Below are 21,829 nucleotides of genomic sequence, written 5' to 3' on the forward strand. Positions count from 1 at the left end.
TTCCCTCAAATCTGCATTACTGATTCAGGGGCATGCTTCTTCTAGGCAACTGTGATTGCAATGGACCAAACCAGGCAATGACAAAGTGACTTTAAATTTGATCAATCAAAGGGCCATTTCTCCAGGAGACATCCTGGCTCTATTGCCTATGACACTGCCACGTAAAACATAAAGGTGCTGGCACTGGACAAATGTGCAAAAAGGTCATTTTAGTTATAACCTAGTTTTGAGAAGTTTTTGTATTGTTGCTTTAAAATTACTTATGTTCATCTCAATCGTATTATTATTATTATTATTGTTGCCTTTTTCCCCTTTGTCCTCATCAATTTGATGCAACTGCCCATCAATGCACTAAGTAGCTTAACTGGATGTACCCAGTGGTGCAGTTTAAAGTTTTAAATAGTTTTCATTTTATACAACGATCTTACACTTCCCTGTTTTACACTTTTTTGACTGTTTTTTATTTGTTACTTTACATTTTTTCCACTGCACACTTCTTACTGCAAAACACTGGGTAGGGGAAAATGTCACACTGGCAGATTTACATTTAAGAACTGAATGTCCATGGAAAATAATCCCTGTCTTTTTATCAAGATTCTAGAAAATTCCTATGACAATAAAATACTTCTATAATTAGCAGAAGTAGGAAAAGTTCCATAATGAGTATATTTGCTATTGAAACGCGCTTTAAGAAAACTGCAGTTGTGACAAAGACAAATCACTTAATAGCGTCACACTGTGTTGTTTTATGCTTCTTGTCCTGTTTTTTTTTTCTTGATTCTATAAAACTGACATGGCCACAGCCCAGTAGCCTACTTTTGACACAGCATTTAATGTGATTTGTTGTGGACTAGTATTTCAGTGAACTATTGTTATTGTGTATTGTAAATGCAGCCACTTTCAGTCAATGAAACTTAAATCATGCGACACATGTATTCACAAAAGACCAGTCTGTTGCAGGCACCATATACTGTTCATGTATTGTATTTTGTAACATTAGTTTGATATAGAAGTGGGTTTATGTAGGATAGCTTAGGTTGTGATTTGTTTAATTATCCGGAAGTGTGGCCAAACCTCCCTATTAAAATGGATAAATTTAGGCTATATCTAAAAGGAAAATATTTATTACATTCATGTGTTTATTCATTTCAAATCATCCTTTCACAGTGCGTCGTGACGATAGATGACTCCTCACGGTGTAATGAGCAATTTGGAAGAAATTAGGAAACTAAAGGACACGCTGATTCAGCCTTCGATCAATAACCTACACCAGAGGATTTGGCAATGCGGCCATACGTGCAGTGTATTATGGAACCATTAGCTATTCCCCACGGGGGAACGGCTCCTCCCAGGCTATTGCACAAAACAGCGGCCGTGGTCGGAACATTCCCGCCAAAGTATTGGCTAAAAGTACGCTGCAGTAACTGCAATTATAATTTCAGTATTCAGGAGTGTAAAAACAAATGGGAGAAACTGGAGTAAAAAAAATGTGTCCCATCGCATGGAAGAGCTTCATAAGCAAATCTGCCATAAGACTGAAGTTATACTGGCTCACACAGGCATCTATTCCGGTAGGCTTATGTTGGCTAATCTTGTATATATAGGCTAACCCGTTAAATAGCCTACGGTAGTCTATAATATCATTATGTGACATGGTACAGAGGCAGTGTTACAAAAAAAATGCGCTAACGAGGAAAATAAAGACATTCGTCATCCGACTGTAGGCTGTATATTAGGTCACAGCCTACCAGAACAGGAATCCTTAGTGTTCTTTACGGGACCCAGGGACAGGGCTGTGCGTCACGAAGGCAGATCTCGTTGCTCCATCAACGAATGAGAACGAAAAACTGTCTTTCGCTTAGGTAATAGCTCTATAGGGACGTTTCCATTCCGTTTGTCCTTATGTAAATGATGGTCGCATTTACGTTTTCAATAGGCAAGCCCTTTCATTTTAAATGGATCCAGATTTGAAACTTGTTTTGATTGTAGAATAAGCTAAGAAATAGAAAAAAGTTGTCCATCCCACCGTACTCTCTCTCTCTCCCCCCCTCTCTCTAACACACACACACATACACACACACACCCAACACCACCCCCTTCTATCTCGCACTCCCTGTCCACTCTCTTACAACAAACATGGCCGCTAAATCTGATGGAGCAGCCGTGTCTTTGCAGAATGAGATCCCAGCTCCGAGCCTGCCTAGTCCCGAACAACAACGGCTACAGTATCGTCATGTCGTGAGGCATTACTCGCTCCTGGACTGTTGCTGGGTGTTTTGCGCCCTACTGGTATTTTTCTCGGACGGGGCAACGGACCTGTGGCTGGCTGCGGACTACTACCTGAGACGGGAGTACTGGTGGTTCGCCTTGACGCTGGTTTTCGTGGTCGTCCCATCTGTGGTGGTGCAAGTTTTGAGTTTCAGGTGGTTCATGTACGACTATTCGGATATGAATGGCAGCGGAAGCGGAGCCGCAGCGGTGAGTTCGGCCGCGGCCGCTGCAGCAGCGTCCACAGGAGACGGTAATTTCAGCACCAAGGCCAGTGGACAGCGGGGCGCTGGCAGCTCTGGTGGGGCTGTGGCAGCGCCCAACGCGGGCAGGAGGAGCGGCATTCAGAGGTGCTGCAGAGCTTGCGTCTGGCTGTTTCAGAGCATCATTCACATCTTGCAGCTGGGACAGGCTTGGAGGTAAGGCTGCTGTCCGCAATATCATCGAACAATTACAACGGCAGTGAAGGGACACACCTAAAAGAAAACACTCGATTCAAACAGTGCTAAGAGACAACACCTTGAATGATGTAGGCTGTATGTTTATGACGTAGCTTGTTCGGTGATTGGCAATGTGTGTGCTTGTGGGTGTAAGGGGAAGGAGCAACGTGGTATTTAAGCATTGCAGTTGTCGCAGCTGTAGGCGTTATTGGGGTCGTTATAAAGTGTACCTCTTGTTTGTAGCATTAACTATTAATTGATCATTTGCATTTCTGGAGTGGCGTGGTGCCACTTTTCCAGCCGGAGTTAACATTCACGGGTTATCCCGATAGTTACCTAATGCGGGAACATGCACAAGGGAGATGCTGTACTTGAGACCATTGAGTTGTACAATATTTATCGCTTGAAAAAAACTGAAAAATGGATTCGCAATTACTGTTTGGCCGCTGCAATTTAGAATCTGGGGAATCAGGAGAATCTGAAGACGGGAATACAAGACAGGGGACGCATCAAGCCGCCCATATTTCCGGTTGTCTTGACTGCTAATCGTTGTGAAGTAAAAAGGAAGCCTTGGTCAATGGACAATTCCCCCGCCGCGCGCGTGGCTGGAGCGAGGCCGTCGCTTTATCCCGCGTTAATAACCCTTTGTCTGTGGTTTCACGGAAGGGGGGGGGGAGCGAGTTAGGGGTGGTGCTTTGCTTTTATGTAGTGGAGCGGACTGTGTCACTGCAGAAGAGCCAAGGACAATTGAATAAATCATTGTCTTTAAAAAATAATTTTGTAAATTTGAAATGCATGGTTTTTCATTGACTCTCTCTGAAGTGTTCACAGCCATGCTATAGGAAGATGGCACATGTCTGCATTTCTGCACTTTCATATGCGTTCATATATCAGTTCCGACTCCTGATTGTATCGCAGGTATTGACTCGGGCAAGTTATAGAGTTCAATTACAAATGACATCACCCCACACTTTGATGAGATGCAAGCATCCAATCTGGATGGAAACTTCAAAAGGCACAGAAGCAACAGCAAACTTCCATGATCCGCACAAATGATCTCCCTCCTGTGAGGTTAGCGAGAAGCTGGAAACAGAAGCCATGATTAGAGCAGTGGTTTCAAAACCTTTCCTTGGGTACAACCAGCCAGATCCAGGTATTTTATTTTGTTGTCCATCTCATGCACACCTGGTGCAAGTAATCACAGGCTTGATTAGTTGTGGCAGGTGTGCTTGAGATGGAACACATCAAATACCTGGACCTGGCCATTCCAGCACTTTTTGGTAATTTGTATTTGTCCTAATATTGTAACTTGTTCTTCTCCCTAGTTTGGCTTGGCAGAAGTTACGTCAGAATAGTGTTCACTGTGTGAACTAAACTGTGTTCTTGGCTAGAAATAGCTGTATGAAACGAGTATCGTATCTTACTGAACCTGCGTTTTGTAGTTGTCCATGACCACGAAATGTAATGTAATGTACAGGCTAGAGTCAGTTCATTCAGTTGAAGGAATGAATTTGGAATTCAATTCATAAACTAAAAAGATTCCAAAATGTTCTATCAGAATTTTTCATTTTCTGTTGACTTCCTGAATTGACTGAATTGAATTGTAATTTACCCCAGCTGAGCCCATGTGAAGTATGCTGTTGTGATGTGAAAGAAGATGAGAGACAGTGGTTGAATGAAAAAAGGAGAGGTTTGCTCAGTGATGCTAAGGGTGGTGATCAAAAGCCTTCAATCATCATCCTAAACCCCACATCTTCACCATACCTGTCTGTAAATCCTCTACCTTTGTGTGTTACTTCCCTCTGCATACTCCCCTTGTTTTGTTGAAATGTGTCTAAATAAGGAAAGGGGGTGTACACTTAGCCAGTTGTCGGGCAGGAAGCTGGAGGCTTGTCTGGACTAGCCTGCGCCCAGGGAACTGTCGGATGAGTTCGATGCAGGGAAGGGATCCAGACAGTAACTGGCTCCTCTCTGAGAGGCCTCTGTCCTGAAGACTTACTTCCTGGGCAGCTCTCCCACAGGGCTTACAGCTGAGCCTTTGATTTCCTGTTGTCATTTTAATTTTTAATGAAGGTGGTTATGAGAGAGGGGTAATTCCTCATCACATTCTCACTGCGCTGGTGGATGAATGAACACATTAATTAAAGAATGTGTCATTGAATTAATGCATGAATGGGCAAATTAGTGCGTGAGTGTATAACTGAATGACTCAGCAAGTGATTGTTTGACTGATTGAGTGAACAAGGGACTAAATGAGTGGGTGAATGAGTGAGTGTGATTGAGTATGTGAGCAAGAACTCAACATTGAGCTGAACATGCAAACTATAAGAGAGAAAAATAAACCTGCATACTACGCAGTATATAAATTACTAAAAACTGCAGTGAAGACACTGGCTAAGACATTGTCTGAGAAAGAAATTGTGCTGAGAATGCGTATTAAATCCACATGCTCACCATTTTAATCTCTCTCTCACTCTCTCTCTCAGTCTCGCTCTGTCTCTCTGTTAGATTGAACAGTTAGGACACCCAGTAATGTTCGATGTGTTCTTTGTGTTCTGCGTGTTCTGCTGTTTATTCCACAGGTCTCTGTGTGTTATCTCTGCACACAGAGCTTTTTAATTGAGCTGGTATGTAAATAACCTCTCAGCATTTGTATGTGTTATAATGGCAGTTATAATACCACTCAGTAATAATGAAATGTATATGAAGCAGATGCAAATAGATGAAACAAAAGTACTATTTGTAATGAAAGTTCATGATGTGGTGGACGTGCTCTCTCAAAAGTTTTGGGGCATCTTGAGATTCACATTAGCCACGTTACCTCCTCCTCCTGCAGCCAGCTTCTTGGTGCAGTTCGGATACATCAGAAATAGTTGTTTCATGCCTACAGTCCCTACCAAAGTGTTGCAAAAAATGAGCAAAGTGCAATTATAAGGGCCTGTTAATTAGGCTCTACCCTATAAATAAATTTTATTTTATTATTTTTTGTCTGTCAGAATGTCCAAAAGCTTAATATTTCCTGGACTGATAATTTCTCCCAGGAAAAACTAGCAATTGCCTGCTAAGGCAAACTCTAGTGTGTGCCTGTGTGTGCAATGGTTATGGGATTCAGGATGTGATTGTGGACAACAGAAATGTCTCTTAAGGGAGACTTGTCCTCTTTTCACTATGGTGAGAGCGTAGTGCTTTGAGATAGAGCTGTAGATTGAGTGCTTGCCTTGGGCTGCTTTTGGTTGGGCCCATGGTAATCAGGTTAACCAGGTTAATGCTGTTAGGCAATGTGTAGCTCATCAGCAGGGCTGGGGAACTACCCCTGTGCTTGTGTAGTACAGGAGATTTCCTCACCTATGAAGTGCTGCAGATTTCCTGGGAGCGGTGTGCGCTCAGATGCAAAGTGGTTCAGGTGTGCTGTTCATGCAGCTATTTTGGGATCAGTGTGTGTTTGTCGTACGTTGCAGGATCAGTGTGTCTTTTGCATGTTGCAGGATCAGTGTGCTTAGTAGGATCAATGTCCTGTCAGGTACGGAGCAGGAGGCTGGAGAGAGTAGAGAGGGATGAGACAGATAATCACATCAGTAAATGACCAAAGTGATGAATACGTCCCTGAGCACAGCTAAGCACTAATCCCCAGGTGAGGTATCTAAAGGGGCATTTTGTGCTTTAATTATTATTCTTAATTTGCATAAAACCCATATTATTTTCTACAACATGCGTAGAAATTCCCTGCATCATAAAAATAATGATTTTTTGTAATGCTTGCTCTGACATGTAGTCTGTATTTATGGGAGAAATATATTTAATTTTTAATGTAGTTGGGGTTAGTATATAGTTAGGTTAGTATGTAGCTGGAGTAAATGATTCATTATGGTTAGTCTGTGGTCAGTGTTACTGTGTGGATCAGAGTAGTTTACGGTTGGGGTTAGTCTACGGTTGTGCTTATTTTGTGTCAGGGTAGTATTTGAATCATATTAGTATGTGGCTGGAGTTAGTCTGCAGAACCTGAATCACTTACTGCATGCAGAAGGGACCTTGATTAGCCCCTCAATCTGTATACTGCATGGCACTGTCCACTAGAAGGGTTGGAGAGCATAGGAGGAATGACCTCTCTGGTGTGGTGTTCCATGCGGTTTTTGAGCAGGTTAACTCTGTTCTGCTGACCCCAAGCACTCAGTTTGGCTCTTGGAGCAGTGAAAGGTGTGAAGCCTCACCTGAAACCTGCTCAGGTAAACCAAACCAGGTCTGTAATTCCGGCACTGGGAGCCCTGAACTCCCTGCCATGTTGCCAGCTATAGCAGTGCCAGGCTTACAGATTAAAGATTAAAGATTAATTCACTGGCAAGAACACAGCTTTGCCCACGTGCACTACATCTGTCTCTCGGCTCCTCTGTTGGTTCAGTGTTCCTGGACTCTGTTGGACACAGAGTCCAGGAAGGTTTTTATTCTGAGAGCATCACCCAGGTATTATAACCACACGAAACAGCCATGCATTAAAGCAAACATTTACATGCAGACCCTGCGGCCCTCCAAGGCCAGATTTCAGTGGCTCTGTAGGCACAGTCACAGTAGGCCATCCAGGGTCATGGTAGGCAGGGGGTGCTTTAAGTTGCCTCTTGTGCTTGATTTCTCTGTCGTTCCACCATAAATCCTCTCCGCCCAGTTCAGCGGACCCAGGCATCACCCTGATTACGCATTACTGCATAACACAAGATTAGCTGGTGCACTGGTCAGAGTGGGTCAGTCTCAGTCAAGCTGACCAGTCAGACCTATTAATCCAACGGGGAGCGGGAGTCAAACCCGCAAACCGCATTCAGAGTGGGGGACAGAAGCACAACGAGGAGGGGGGTGTGTGAGAGAGAATAAACCTTGGGGGGCGTGGCACGGCTGGTGTCCTGCAGGACGTCCCGAATCTGGGATTATGGCAAGGGCTGTTAGCAGATGGTCAGCAGGCTGTACAGATATATACATAATTAATCAGTAAGTGTACTGGTAGGGGGTTTTACAGATGGTGGCTGAGTCCCATAATGCACTGTCCTCCAGGAGGTCATCCAGAGCCTAGAGCTGCTCCTGACCTTTATGCACAGAGAAATATAAGGGCCTGTTTCTCTCACTCTCTCTCTCTCTCTCTCTGTGGATATATTGCTAAAGGTTTACATACAGGAGCAAATGCATTCAACTACAAAACTGTGTATCTTGAAATAATAATCACAACATATACTGATATGCATATATAATTATATATGAATATATAAATATGAATTCTTAAAAAGTGCTTTTTATCTTTTTTTGTACCATTGTCTCACTAGTTTCTTTCACTCTGATTCAGAATTGGGCAGGCAGTTCCATATTGTGCTGCTAGCAAACTCCCCAGATTTTTTCAAAATCAGGTGTAGGGAAACCTGTGTAATTAGTGGGATGAATGTTGCTTTCCTTTTCTGTATCTTCCTCAGGTTCGAAGGAAGTGGAATTCTGTCTTCGTCTTTAAGTTCACAATGTGAACTATTCTCTTTTTTTTCAGTGCACTGACATTGACCCTTTGGAAGGGCTGCTTCACCAGAAAGTGATGTTGCTGTAGCAGTAGTTCAAGGCTGTTTTAGCAGACGCGTTAGTGAAGAGAAGCAAACTCTCTGCTTCCTAATGACTGAAATCCTGCATCTACCCCCACAGACCACCTCTGATTCTTTCTCCTCTGGTAAATGTTTGCAGTCTCACATTTTTTCTGTGGGTGGAGAGGAGCTGCCCCCCTGGGCCATGAACTCATCAACTAGCCGGCATAGTTCTACGGCTGTCTGGTTCTGTGCTCGTCTGGAGTAGACAAAGAAAAGTGAATAACCATAGTGAGTGAGTTCATATCAGTAGAAGTTACATCCTGTGATGCTTGCTGCAACAAATCTCCCAGCTCTACTCCTGTCACCAGGAGTGGTGGGGCCCCCTCAGATTAAGATGAAATAAACACAAGTTTGAGTGCAGAGAGCTGAAGGAGTGTGTGAGTGTGTGTGTGTGTGTGTGTGTGTGTGTGCATATGCGTGAGTGTGTGTAGCAGGCAGTACAATGGTGTGCATTTGAATGCGTGTCAGAATGTGTCTTTGGTGTGTGTGTGTTTGCTCGTGTGTGTGTGTGTGTGTGAGAGTGTGTGTGTGCCAACGTGCAAGTGCTTTGTGTGTGTGTGTCAGAGAGCAGCCTGCCTGCCTCCCCTCAGTCTCTACACTTTGAGTCTGGTGCAGGCTGCCACCCCCTGAGAGGCTGACATATGTAATGGACGGAACCTCTGTAGCCAACTCCCCTCTCCAAATCGAAATCTTGCTCTCTCATGTCAGACACACATTCTTTTCTCACATGACTGTGATCTCTTTTTTTATTGTCTTGCCAACCCTACCCTCTGCTTTGAAGGACAGTGTTTTACATGCTCTTTTATTCCTGCTCTTGAAAAAATAACACCATTGCAATATGGCATAACTCACCCATTTTGGGTAACTCCTCTCATCCTTAACATTGTAGAACCCATATATTTATTTTTTATTTTTTTCAAGAAAACCACATTCCTCGGTCCATGAGTTGGTATTCATAGAGGTTGGTATAAGGTTGGAGAGTGGTGGTATTCAGAGTGTGAGGTTGGTGTGAGGTTGGAGAGTGGTGGTATTCAGAGTGTGAGGTTGGTATAAGGTTAGAGAGCGGTGGTATTCAGAATTTGTGGTCGGTGTAAGGTTGGAAAATGGTCAAACAGCTTTCACTGCTCAGCTGCACAGATCTGTGCATGGTCTGGGTAGTTCATCCTATTCACTTAGCCTCCAGTATCAGTGCATACACAGCTGGGATCAGCAGATCTGTACAGAGGCAAAGAGGATCAGACCTGGATGAGCACTGCCTCAGACCAAAAGGAAAAGACCTTCTGTCACCCCCTTTCCTGTCTGCCAGATTAACCACAGCCTGACCTGCTGCCGAAACCATTAGCAAGGCCTAATGTCTGTGTCTACCCACGTTTAATACTGCATCCGTTCCGAGGGGGTCACTGTATGACACTGTGGAGCCCTGATTTTGGGGGTGCTGGTGATGCAGAACCCTGTATAATCCTGGTTCTAGGGACCCAGATTCCATCAGGCGGGTGGACAGAAAGGAGTGTTTGTAGTTCAATAAATCAATCAAATCAATCAAATTTTATTTATATAGCGTATTTTACAACAGTTGTCACAATACGCTTTACAGACAGCCCTAGCCTAAACCCCCACAGGAGCAAGCCTAAGGCAACAGTGGCAAGGAAAAACTCCCTGTGGCAGATGGGGAGAAACCTTGGAAGGAACCAGGCTCAAGGGGGAAACCCATCCTCCTCTGGTCGGCTCAGGGTGCCGACTGGTGACCAGCATGTCAGCCAGTTTATGCAGAAGATATGATAAGTGATGTGGCTCAGATGATGGGTGGGGCCAGGTGGCGGTGATGGGGAACAGCAGGTGGCGGCAGATGTGGGCAGGGTGGAGGCAATGACGAAGGAGGGGCTGGACCGCAGAGGTGGGGGAGACCAGACGACTCTCGAGGGTTGGGGCAAGAACCCCGCCGGCAGCGTGGGGAAGAGGAAACAGCAGTTAAGGGATTTGCAATATACCAGACAGTGAGTAAGTGCCAGTGGTATGTATTGTGGGACGCCGCCAGGAGTAGAATATGGCTGCATATCTACTAGGACAGGGATGGAGAGCCCATGCAGTCATGAGGGGTAGACAACCATACCCGCCTATCAAGAGCCAGCCCATGTAAAGTCGGGTCACAGCTGATTGACAGGTGACAGTAAGGAAAGGATTTCCACCTAGAAAGCTCTATGACTACAGGCTTCTCGCACCCTGTCTCCAGACTATAACTGATTGTAAGCTTGAGCATAGAGGTGCGTTTTTAATCTAGATTTAAATATTGAGACTGTGTCTGACTCCTTTATAAATAATGGAAGCTGGTTCCACAGTAGTGGGGCCCTGTAGGAGAAAGCCCTACCACCTTTAGGTTCTTGGAAATTCTTGGGACTACCAAGTAGCCTGCGTCTTGAGATCGGAGTGACCTTGTGGGCTTATAAGGTAGGAGCAGGTTCGATATGTACACACATCCATGCAGAGCTTTAAAAGTCAGGAGCAAAACCTTGAAGTCTATCCTATACTTAATGGGTAGCCAGTGAAGCGACGCTAGTACTGGTGTAATGTGCTCATACTTCTTAGTTCTGCTCAGGATACGAGCAGCTGCATTCTGCACAAGCTGGAGACTCTTTAACGAGTTATTAGGGCAGCCAGAAAGCAGGGCGTTACAGTAGTCTAACCTAGACGTAACAAATGCATGGATCAATTTTTCAGCATCCTCGACTGACAGGAAATGTCTAATTTTAGCTATGTTGCGCAGCTGAAAGAAGGCAATTCTGGATGTGTTCCACAGTTCTGACCGTTGCAGGTACCGTAGCTCATTCCAGCAGTCAGGGGCAAATGAGGGAAAGTAGCAGGGCATGTTGGCATGGATAGGAGTGATAGTCCAGGGGTGTTAGGCCTGTTGATTGATAACAGAAAGGATTTAGTGCATGAATCTGATTTATATTGCAGAAGGAAGGGAATAGCTGGAGGGGTGAGTGATGGATGGAATAGATAGATGGATGGATGCATAGCCTGATGAGAATGAAAAAGAAGAAGAAAAGAAGAAGAATAGATGGTGGTTGATGGTTGCAGAAGTGCCATAACATTTATTAATGTTTTTATTCTTGTGTTTGAGTGTGACACAGACTACTCCAGAGGCAGTGACAAAGAGATATTACACACTGCGACTACTGCAGGAGTAAAAGGGTACCTGCGGACCAGAGCAGCCAGGAACTGCATCACAGAGAATCAAGCTGAAAAAAATGATAAAATGACACTTTATCGGCATACACATAATGCATAACAGTTATAATTAAAATTTACATCAGTGCTACATCATTCAAAATGTAAAACACAGAGGGGAACACTACCAGTGTTAGCCTAAACGACAGCGCTCCCATGGTGCCAAATAATGATCTGCTAAAGAACATTAACTCGTACTCCGTTAGCTACGATAATGTGCAGTCATTCTGACGAAAAAGAACAGACCCTGCAGATGCGTTCATACAAGGAAGAATAGTAGAATCGGATGAATACTGGAATGATGGATGGATAAACTCAAAAGGAAAAGAACTGGAAAATGAGAATGCAGATGAGAAGTAAGGCTGGAAGATGTATCATTATTGTGATTTTTCACATTTCCAATTTTGAATAATACTGAGGTAGATTGCCAGCTGAGAGGGTTTGGGGTTGAAATGACTGTATGATGTTGTACAGGCAGTAATGGAATATTTTTCATTGATTGAGTGGCACACACTTACTGAGCAGACCTCAGTGTCCTCACCCCTGCAGTAGTCCACCCCTTCATCGTGCCCTTCTCTACCCACCCAAAGTCCTGTAGTCTGCTGTTGTGTCTTTGTTCCCTGAGCAGATCAGGGTTTTTGGGAAAGACTTCCCTCCTCCATTAGTATAAGAGTATCATCATTGCACAGTAGGGTTTCCAGATGTATTTGTGTATGTCTGGTTTGTGTTCCTGACCGGACAATATATTGTCCTGTCAGAGTAATTTGATGGAAGAAATCTATTGGCAGTTTGTAATGAATTTGCATCTCAATCACCCTTGTGATCAGTTTGCCGCAGTTTATTGGTTCCCACAGTGCCCCCCTTCATTCCCAATAAAGCTTCCAACTGCGCATGTTGTCCGGTTTTGACAAATAATAAATCTGGCAGTCCCGTCACACAGGGATTGTATTTGGATGCATTTCTCTCCTACTGAGCTCTGAAGAGGTTACTCCAGAGGCAAAGAGAGCAGGGAAAGGGTGGAGGAGGGAGGGAGGGAGGGAGGGAGAGAGGGAGGGAGGGGGAATGAAGCAAATGCAAGAGAGAGTGGGAGAAAGAGAGAGAATTGTTCTTATTAAAGCCCTGTTTTATACAAACAAGGTTTCACTCTCACAGACACAAAAATCACATGCATTTCACCACTTGCATTTTCTACAAAAAGGTGTGTGAAATAACTCAGTTTTTTTCTTCAGAGGCGTAGAGTCAAGTTGTAAATAAAGTCCAACAAATAGTGTATTTAAGCATTTTGAGGTGATAATTGAATCATAATTGAATAAGAAAAATCTGCAATTGGACCAGAATAGCCACCAAAATGCATCAACACCCTCCTAGACTGAGGAAGTTTGGAGGTCAAACAGAGGGAATTCAACAGCCAAATATCTTGTCTGTGTAAACAGAGTATGTGTGGTGACAATACACAACACAGAAATGGTAGAACCTTCCAGAGCGTCGAGCAGCTGCCTCACCCCCTGTCTGATATTTTGTTTGTGTGCTGTTGTTGTTTTTGTCCACTGCTTTGAGTGTCATTCAAGCGTTCATTCAGTTGCAGTGAGAAGCATCGTCTGATTGTGTTGGACAGCTGGCTGGTGATAACACACTCTTGCCTTAGCCTTAACCCTGCTCCAGGAAACCTCTTTCAGAGGAAAAGTCAATGTAACAAACAAAAAGCTCTGTTGTGTACCAATGTCTCTCAGTCGTTTCAGTCTGCATAATTAGTGCAGGCTATGTCATTAGCTTGGCTCATAAGGGAGGCAGGTGAGCTTTGGGATAAGAGACAGAGAGAAAGTGGATTGGCATTGGATCCTCTGTATTTGCACCTTCCCTCTAAGCTCATTAAAGAGGCCCTAGAGACAGCTATTATCTCGGCCTTATGAGATTATTAATGGCTTTACACACACAGCCTTTAAATTTACCACCAAGTATAGCACAGGTATGGCACAAGTGAAACTGAAAGGTATAATTGCAACATTGAAACAATATAGAAACACTCATACTAAAACTCTTTACTCCAACACCAGCAATCACTATTACCAATTCCTACAAACCACCTGTAGTGCAGAGAATATCTTCATTGGATGTTGGGAAATTGATGTATCTTCAGGTGCCACGTAAGAGCATCCCGCACTAAGAACAGCACAAGACAAAATGCGTACTGTGATGTTCCAGCTGTGGCAGCGATTGGCGATTGAATTAATCCAGATGCAAGAGCAGGTAATGTTGCAAGGATGGAATGGGAAAGCTCTGTGGGAGCCTCGAGGTCATCTTTTATTCCTCCCAGAAGAGTAATTATTTCTATGGCTTGGCGTTTGGCACAAAGGTCACTGGTGTCATGGATTCCATGATTTTTGTGAAAAAAGAAATAACTAGCAAGTCTCCTTAGCAGTCTGAATTTAACGCCATGTCCAATACAGCCTCCTAATTACTGTGTCCTTGACATATGCTTACTGTTTAGTGTGTATTTTTGTACACAATGGGCAGAATGAGAACATACCATCCATAGTATTTTCCAATGTAACTCCAGAAGTGTTGTAAGATGTCCCCCCTTGTAGTAAAAAGGTCCAGTCTCTTCCTCTCAGATTAATGGGACCCAAAGATGGCTCCGCCTCTTCTTCACTGTTCACTTCACTTTTACCTACTGAAAAGTTTGCACCCATATGCACTCAGCAAAACCTCGGAAATATGCATATCATTCAAGGATTTTAACCTTCTGGAGGAAAGCGTCATGGTAGGTGTAGTTCTCCCAGTCTTCTAATGTGAGCGTGCACCTCTTCTGGTTGCATGGGGAGGCTTGCTTTAAGGACATGACTCTAAGTGAAGGTTTTATGCATGTAGTAACTGCTGTTTCCCAGTGTGTGTGCATATGAATGCATGTGTGCTTGTGTGCTTGCGTGCACACGCACCCTCCAAGAACATTTGTATGTGATCATGGCTACAGTTTCCCTGTGAGTTTTCTGTGAAGTGCTGTTCTGGCTTGATGAACACAGGGTGACGGCACTGGCCAAAGCTCCTCGTTTACAATTTTTTCCTCTTTTACTCATGGCCCAACATAGCTTTTGGAATCGGAAGGTCTGTATGTGGGTACTTGAGTGTGTGTGTGTGTATTTGTATTGTGTATGTGTGTCTCTCTCCTTCTCTCACTATATTGGTTTCTCTTTTCTCTCTGTCTGTCTGTTGCAGAGTAATGTTTGATGTGTTCTGAAGTTTATTCCACAGGTCTCTGTGTGTTATCTCTGCACACAGAGCGTGTTAATTGCGCTGGTGCGTAAATAACCTCTCAGCATTTGATTCCACACTCTCCCTCTGAGACACCAGGAGTAAATTACATATTCACTGTGTTTTAATGCCGTGCACATTAGTGTCATCACAGTAATAATGCACTCAGCTTGGTAAGTGTCTTTGGTAAGCGTCCCAGAGGACAGCTGTAAAGTATTTGATAAATGGTTGATAAAACGCAGTGGTGTATTAGATGCGCCCACCTTTTTGTGTTAGAAAAGTATTCATTTTAAGTAAAATCACCTCACCAGATGGCTTCTGTTCTTGCAGATCTGTAGCGCTAGCTTGCTAGATAATACAAGAAGTGCATATGGATTAGAAAAGAAATTTAAATGGATATAAAAGCCTATACCTTATCTATTGCCTCCATTTGGAAACACAATGTGTTGCCACACATAATGTTGCCAAATGGAGGCAATAAATAAGATTTAGGTGTTGGAGCATGTGACACACACATGCTCCTATAGGGCAGGCACGGTGTGATGAATGCATTTGTGTTGCAGACAGAATCTGTTTGACATGCAAATGCACCAGGCTGACTTTTGTGTGCTCTGCGTGCGGATTGGTTAAGGGTGGGGGGTGCAGTGGGGGTGTCTGTCTGCTGGGACCCATCCTCCTTTCATCTCACCACTGGAGATGGTTCCTTCAGCTCCTCTGCCCAAAAGATTCTGGGACTTTTTTCCCCCAAACCCCCGACTCAGGGCCCCCACTGCCCCACTGCCCCGCTGCTGTTACGGTCATATCGAAGCCCAGAGAGATCTCTGGTCACACTGAAAACCTGAGAATCCATTTAGCCTTCCTGGCTTCTAAATGTTTTAATACGGCCTTTTAATGCTTTAGCAACGGCAGTGACACTCTTTTATTGACCTGACTGTCTCTGCCCTCTGTATGTTTCATTGGTTGAACATACTGCATGCTATGTTACAGAGATTCATGGTTGGGTGGTAGTTTTAAAGGGCTGGTGAAACACAGGTGAACTTGCACCAGTCAAAAACAAGCTTTATTTAGAGCTAGCCCTTAACCTGGGCATTAAATTGATTTCTAGCAGGAAATGAGAAATGTGATGGCATCTCATGGGTGAGTCACAGATGGTCACATGACTAGGGCAGGCCTTGCGCACTTTCACAAAAGCACTGCTTCTGTAGCCAATTTTCCACTGGGCTGACATTTAGATGTTTCATCTCCGGAAATAAGAGGTTGTCAAATTGTCATTTCGCTGAGAAGCCTTTGTTAAGTCACTAACCACACACAAATGCATGCTGACAGAAAGAGAAGGAGTGTGAGACATGTACACACACACACACACACACACACTCAGTCACTTACCACATATCCAAAGAGAAAGACATAGACACACATTATTGTCCTTGTTCGATTTCCATGGATACAGCCAAGGAACCAATGAAGGCTGATTGGTGCTGTCCTGGACCAAACACCAGTCACTGTGATGACTACTGCTCCCTCCTCTATACTTCCACTGCCATCGTAGCCCCAGCTGAGGGGAATCCATGGACACAACTGCAGCACAAACTGGAATAAGAGTGTTCCCTGGCTCACGTGTTCACGTATTTTTCTTAAGTGTGTTTAGGTAGGTCATTTATTATGTAAACATAAATCTACAGACACTACTTTTGCCTACCACAGTCTGTCTTTTAGACAGTCTGTGTCTTTATTTTGTTTGTTTTTTTTTTTGTTTCTTTATTTCTTTCTTTGGCTGCAGTGTCCCTGTGAGCCGTCTGTGGAAGCTTTTTGTTTACTCTTTTTCATTTACTTATGGCCGTCCTCTTTCTGAGACATGGCTTTTGGTGTAGGAGGGTCTGTATATGGATGCTACTTGAGCTTCTAAACGCAACCTCAGCACAGTGAAGAACTGAACAGAACTGGCAGGCCATTGGACATTCAGTGCTGATCTTTGTTTCTGGGGGCTCTGCAGGAGAGATGGTGTGATTGTGAGTGAACATGGCAGACCCTGCCTTTGGGGACATCTAGTGCTAATTTCCACCAGCAGAATGTGACAGGGGCAATATGGGACAGCTGGTTGTCTCTGTCGTTGGGCCACTCCGTAAATGCATCACAGGCAAGTGTGGCCATCCCTGATACTGAAGAGTCACATGGCGGCCTCCTTTGTTATCATGAAAATTGGCAACTCATATAGACCCACCAATCCAACTGTATAATCAGATGTTCAGTGAATCATTTCAGTGCTGAGTGACAAACCCAGCCGATTGTCGTTCTCTAAGTCCAGGGTTGGAGACCGCAGCAGTATGGTGCCTCAGAAGCTACCTGCAGGCTTTTGTGTTAAAGGCGTCATACACAATTTTTGTGATGAACCACATTTTTTTGTGTCTAAAGAGGAACGTGACATTTTCCCTGACACTCTGGGTACATCTGTGAACTCCTGACCCCTCACCTCTAACCTCTGACCTCTGACCTCCTCTCTCCTGTCTCCCTGCCCTTGCGGGCGCACAGGTACCTCCATGCGCTGTACCTGGGCGTGCAGAGCCGCTGGAGGGGGGAGCACGAACGACAGCACTACTACTGGCGCATGATGTTCGAGAGCGCTGACATCAGCATGCTGCGGCTACTGGAGACCTTCCTCAAGAGCGCCCCCCAGCTGGTGCTGCAGCTCAGCATCATGATCCACAGCAACGAGGTCCAGCCCCTGCAGGGTGAGTGGCTGCATGTTGTTGGGACTGTGCCATCACGCCGCCATTAAGTCGTCACGTCTCGTCCATTACGCCATTACATTAATGCATCTCTCTCATTGCATCATCATTAATTCGCTTAATCTCACCCACTTACACTTACACTGACTTATCCTGCCCCTATCACCCCCATTCGTCCTTCTCCAGTGGGACAGCCACAGATTTACCCAGATTTTCCTCACCAGCCAGGTGTGCTGGTGAGAAGTGGATTGTGCGTTACTAAGGAAGGGTGGGGGCTGGGACTTGATTACCACTGGTTCATTATGAATTAGGCAGTGCTTATACTGGTGGCACAACATATTTTTGTGCCTTTTTCACGACCCACTTTGGCCACATTAGCAATGCCACATTCAGTGTATTCGTGCAGGCAGGGGTGTGCGAGGTGGCCCGTTTGAGACTACCAGGGGCTGGGGGTCAGCACTTGGCTCTACAGACAGGTGTGTGCTCTAGAAGGCTGTTGGGGCAGGTTTTGGTGAGTGTCCAGTGGGCTTTACCACTGGAAGTCCTAGAAGTGCTTGAAGAGTCCTCATCTGGTGGCTTTAGCTCCATCCCCTTTCCCTCCTGAGCAGGGATTGGTGGCAGTGGATGAGTGGCAGGAGGCTGGGGGGCAGCTTTTGGTTCCTCAGAACTGGGTGATTTCCTGATAGTGAATAAAAAAGCACTGTACATGGTATGCACAAAGGTTTTTTTTTGTTACCTAAAGCAACACAACATGTGGTCCTTCATTGTGCAAAGTTGGTTTCCGTTTTTTCTTTTTGGAGGAGGTGTGCCCGAGGGTGGGGGTGGTTTTCACACCTGGGATTTTATTGTGGAATTAAGGCATTCAGCGAAACATAATTGCATGCTGTCTTTTTTACTTTTTGTTTTGGCAAGCTAAACTGAGCATATGGCTCACAAGGGGGTCAAAACAGGGGGTCTGCAAATTTAGTGAGCATGCTGAAGGGGGTTATCTTGATATGCCTGTGGTTTGAGTATGCATACTACAAACTGAACAACAATATTGCAATGTTTTGTAGAACTTGTATTGGGGGTGCAGATTGTGTAGCTGATAAGGGGGGTTGGGAGATCACATTGCGATGGTGGAGGTGGGGGGGGATGATTTTTGGCTAGGTTGTAATTTATTAATTTATTATAGAGGTTTTTGATTTGACACTTTTTTGGAGTTGTTTTTTTTAATTTTGTTTGAATTTCATTAAATTTTTTTCTAGTGTAATGAATTGACCATGATGTTTCATTAAAGTCAAAGTCTCTCTCTCTCTCTCTCTCTCTCTCTCTCACACCCTCTCTCTCGCACTCTGTCTCTGTCTCTCTCTCTGTTTCTGTCTTTCTCTGTAGGCCTCTCTGCCTCTGCCTCTCTGGTGTCTCTGGCCTGGATGGTAGCATCATATCAGAAGGTATTGCGGGACTCTCGTGATGATAAGCTGCCCATGTCCTACAAGGCGGTGATGGTCCAGATCCTGTGGCACCTGTTCACCATCGGGGCGCGCACCATCGCCTTTGCGCTCTTTGCCTCTGTGTTTCAGCTGTACTTTGGCATCTTCATCGTCACCCACTGGTGCATCATGACCTTCTGGATCATCCAGGGAGAGACGGACTTCTGCATGTCCAAGTGGGAGGAGATCATCTACAACATGATGGTGGGCATCATCTACATCTTCTGCTGGTTCAACGTGAAGGAGGGCGGGGCGCGCTGCCGTCTGCTAGCATACTGCCTGGTGACGCTCGTGGAGAACGTGGTGCTCACCGCCCTCTGGTTCCTCCACCGCGGCGCCCACACCTCTGACTTTTGCGCCCTGGTGGTGGTGTGCGTGGTGCTATGCAGCTACGCCTTCGGCACCTTTTTCATGTTCATCTACTACTGCCTGCTCCATCCTGACGCTGCCATCACTGCTGGCCAATGGGGTTGCATGGGGGACAGTGGGGAGACGGAACCTGGCCTTTCTCCTGTCCCCCAGCCCAGCGCAGTGACCAGCCCCCCTCGCACCCTGCAGAGGACTACGGGGTTGGAGCGGGACAGGGAGATTGGGGACAGGGACGGCTGTCCGCCTGTGTTCCAGGTGAGACCTTGTGCCCCGCCCTGCCCGGAGCCCCACCCAGTGCGGACTGAGGGGCCGGTGATCCGTATAGACCTGCCTCGGAAGCGCTACCCGGCCTGGGACGCTCACTTCATCGACCGCCGCCTGCGGAAGACCATCCTGGCCCTGGAGGCCACTTCCCCAGTCACCCCCCGTCTGCAGTACCGCACCTTGGGGTCTCCTACGGAGGTGCTGGAGTACGAGACTACCGTCTGACCCCTCCCCTCACCATCCTCCTTCACCCCCTCACTCTGTGTTCCTAGCAAAACTGGCTTATACACCCTCCCCCCTCCTCTCTCTCTGTCACTGTATCCAGACTCAGCCCATGTCATCCCATGGTTCCGCTTCTGGAAGCTTTAACAGTGTGGGAGAGTAGAGGCATGGGTAGAGGTGAGTGTAGCCAGGGTGCACCAACAGAACTGGTAGGAGTGTATAAGTATTACGGCCCCTTCCATTGCACCCATGTAACTTTAGAATACATTCATCTGATTGGTTTAGGGGCCCTTTCTGAAGTGACACCCACAGAACTGTACAAGAAATGTTCTTATATGTGGTGCCACCAGTCACAGCAAGGATCAAAGGTCAAGTGGTCAGAGTTCAGAATGTTTAGAGCTCAGCCTACAAAGGCAGCAGGAGATTCTGGTAGAAGGAGCTGTAAATGGTAACATTGTATGGAAAATATTCATATTTTTAATGGTGACAATTCTCATGAAAGTTTAAAAAATTGCTAAAGGAAACTGAGTGCCTGGGAATCAAGACTTAATACTGCAGTGCCCAGCCAACTAATGATGCTCTCTCAGATTGTCACCTTAACCTTGCAGCAATTTTGTCGCGGCATTGCACAGATTTTACACTAAAGTTATCTGTCAGTTGAGGTGTCAAATTAGCATTGATAGAAGGGAGGAGCTGTGTGTTGAATTGCTTCTGTATGGTGCAAACTTTATTACCTATATGGCATATCTGTAACTACTTATTTACTTTTTAAAATTATTTTTGTACTCAGTGGCCATGTCTTTGATATGATTCTTATGCTATAATAATTATATACATATGATTATTTTATTGTATGTATATATTAGACTGACATGACAGACTTGAGTGGGTGTTTTTTAGTTTCTTTTTTGTTGGTCACATGCTTCATACATCGCATGGTGACTGAAGCAGGGTACATAGTGAAGGGTTTAATAAGATAACAGGTTTCAGAGTATCAACATATACTTCACACATTCACAACCGTGCACATTTACAGTGAGGACATAAAAATTGACATAAAGACATAAATATACCAGATAAAACATAGAAAAACACCAGACACAAACAAGGGTTTTAATAGCGGTTTGTATACATGAATTTAAATAATAAGTGTGTGGGTATCCAGAGGCGGGTATGGCAATCTGAATGTCACTGAAACATTTTGCATAGTGTTAAATTTGAGTATATCTGACACAAAAACTGGGGAAAATGTTCTCTGGCAGAGTTCACTGAACCCATCAGCACATGAGCAGCTTACTGTACTAGCTGGGGAAGAGCTGTTTCAGTGTTCATGTCTGTGAAGTCGCAGAGAAAAGCTGTGATGCTGAATGTTTGTTAGGTGGGCAGAGTGAAGGCCTCTCGGTTTGTATGTGGGATCCCTTCTTCTCTCTCTTGCAGCTAAAAGTGTTTCCTCTGCCCAACTAAACCTCGCACTGCATCAGTTTGTCTTTGATCAACGCCTAATAAACAGGAGTGCAGCCAACTCTCCTGTCTCTCTCCCCCTCTCTCTCTCTCTCTCTCTCTCTCTCTCTCTCTCTCTCTACCCTCTCGTTATACCCTGTGATGGATAAGCATTTATAATCCAAGTCTCACAAAACTTTTATTTTTTGGTTCATTCAGAATTATTATTTTTTGTTATTACAAGACCACATAGAGAAAATCTAATGCAATTGGACTGTCCTAGGTGATCTGTGATGCATTTAAATTTGTTAGACTATGACAACAACAACAATAATAATAATAATAATAATAATAATATTAATATCATTTAGGGGACTTTGGGGGAAAAACAAGTTCACATTCCTAATTTTCAGGGAATGTTACAAATTTTGTCCTAATTTTTTTCATAATATATGAAAAAAGTCATGTCTACTGAGCTATTACAGCTTGCTGTCTCCTGATAAAAAAAGAGGTAAAATAGTTTTTATTTTTTCGAACTGTTTTAT

The 21,829-nt window shown here is 44.6% G+C and overlaps 1 protein-coding gene across 1 annotated transcript; it reads left to right on the plus strand.

Annotated features, from left to right (window-relative positions):
* Window positions 1–1,657: 1,657 nt before the first annotated feature.
* On the plus strand, window positions 1,658–21,597 carry LOC135237554 (XK-related protein 7-like). Its single transcript, XM_064304776.1, has 3 exons — window positions 1,658–2,687; window positions 17,321–17,520; window positions 18,892–21,597. The coding sequence occupies exons 1-3, from the start codon at window positions 2,137–2,139 to the stop codon at window positions 19,845–19,847; spliced, it is 1,707 nt and encodes a 568-aa protein (XP_064160846.1). The 5' UTR covers window positions 1,658–2,136; the 3' UTR covers window positions 19,848–21,597.
* Window positions 21,598–21,829: the final 232 nt, after the last annotated feature.

This window comes from Anguilla rostrata, chromosome 13 (genome assembly GCF_018555375.3).
Source record: "Anguilla rostrata isolate EN2019 chromosome 13, ASM1855537v3, whole genome shotgun sequence".
NCBI lineage: Eukaryota > Metazoa > Chordata > Actinopteri > Anguilliformes > Anguillidae > Anguilla > Anguilla rostrata.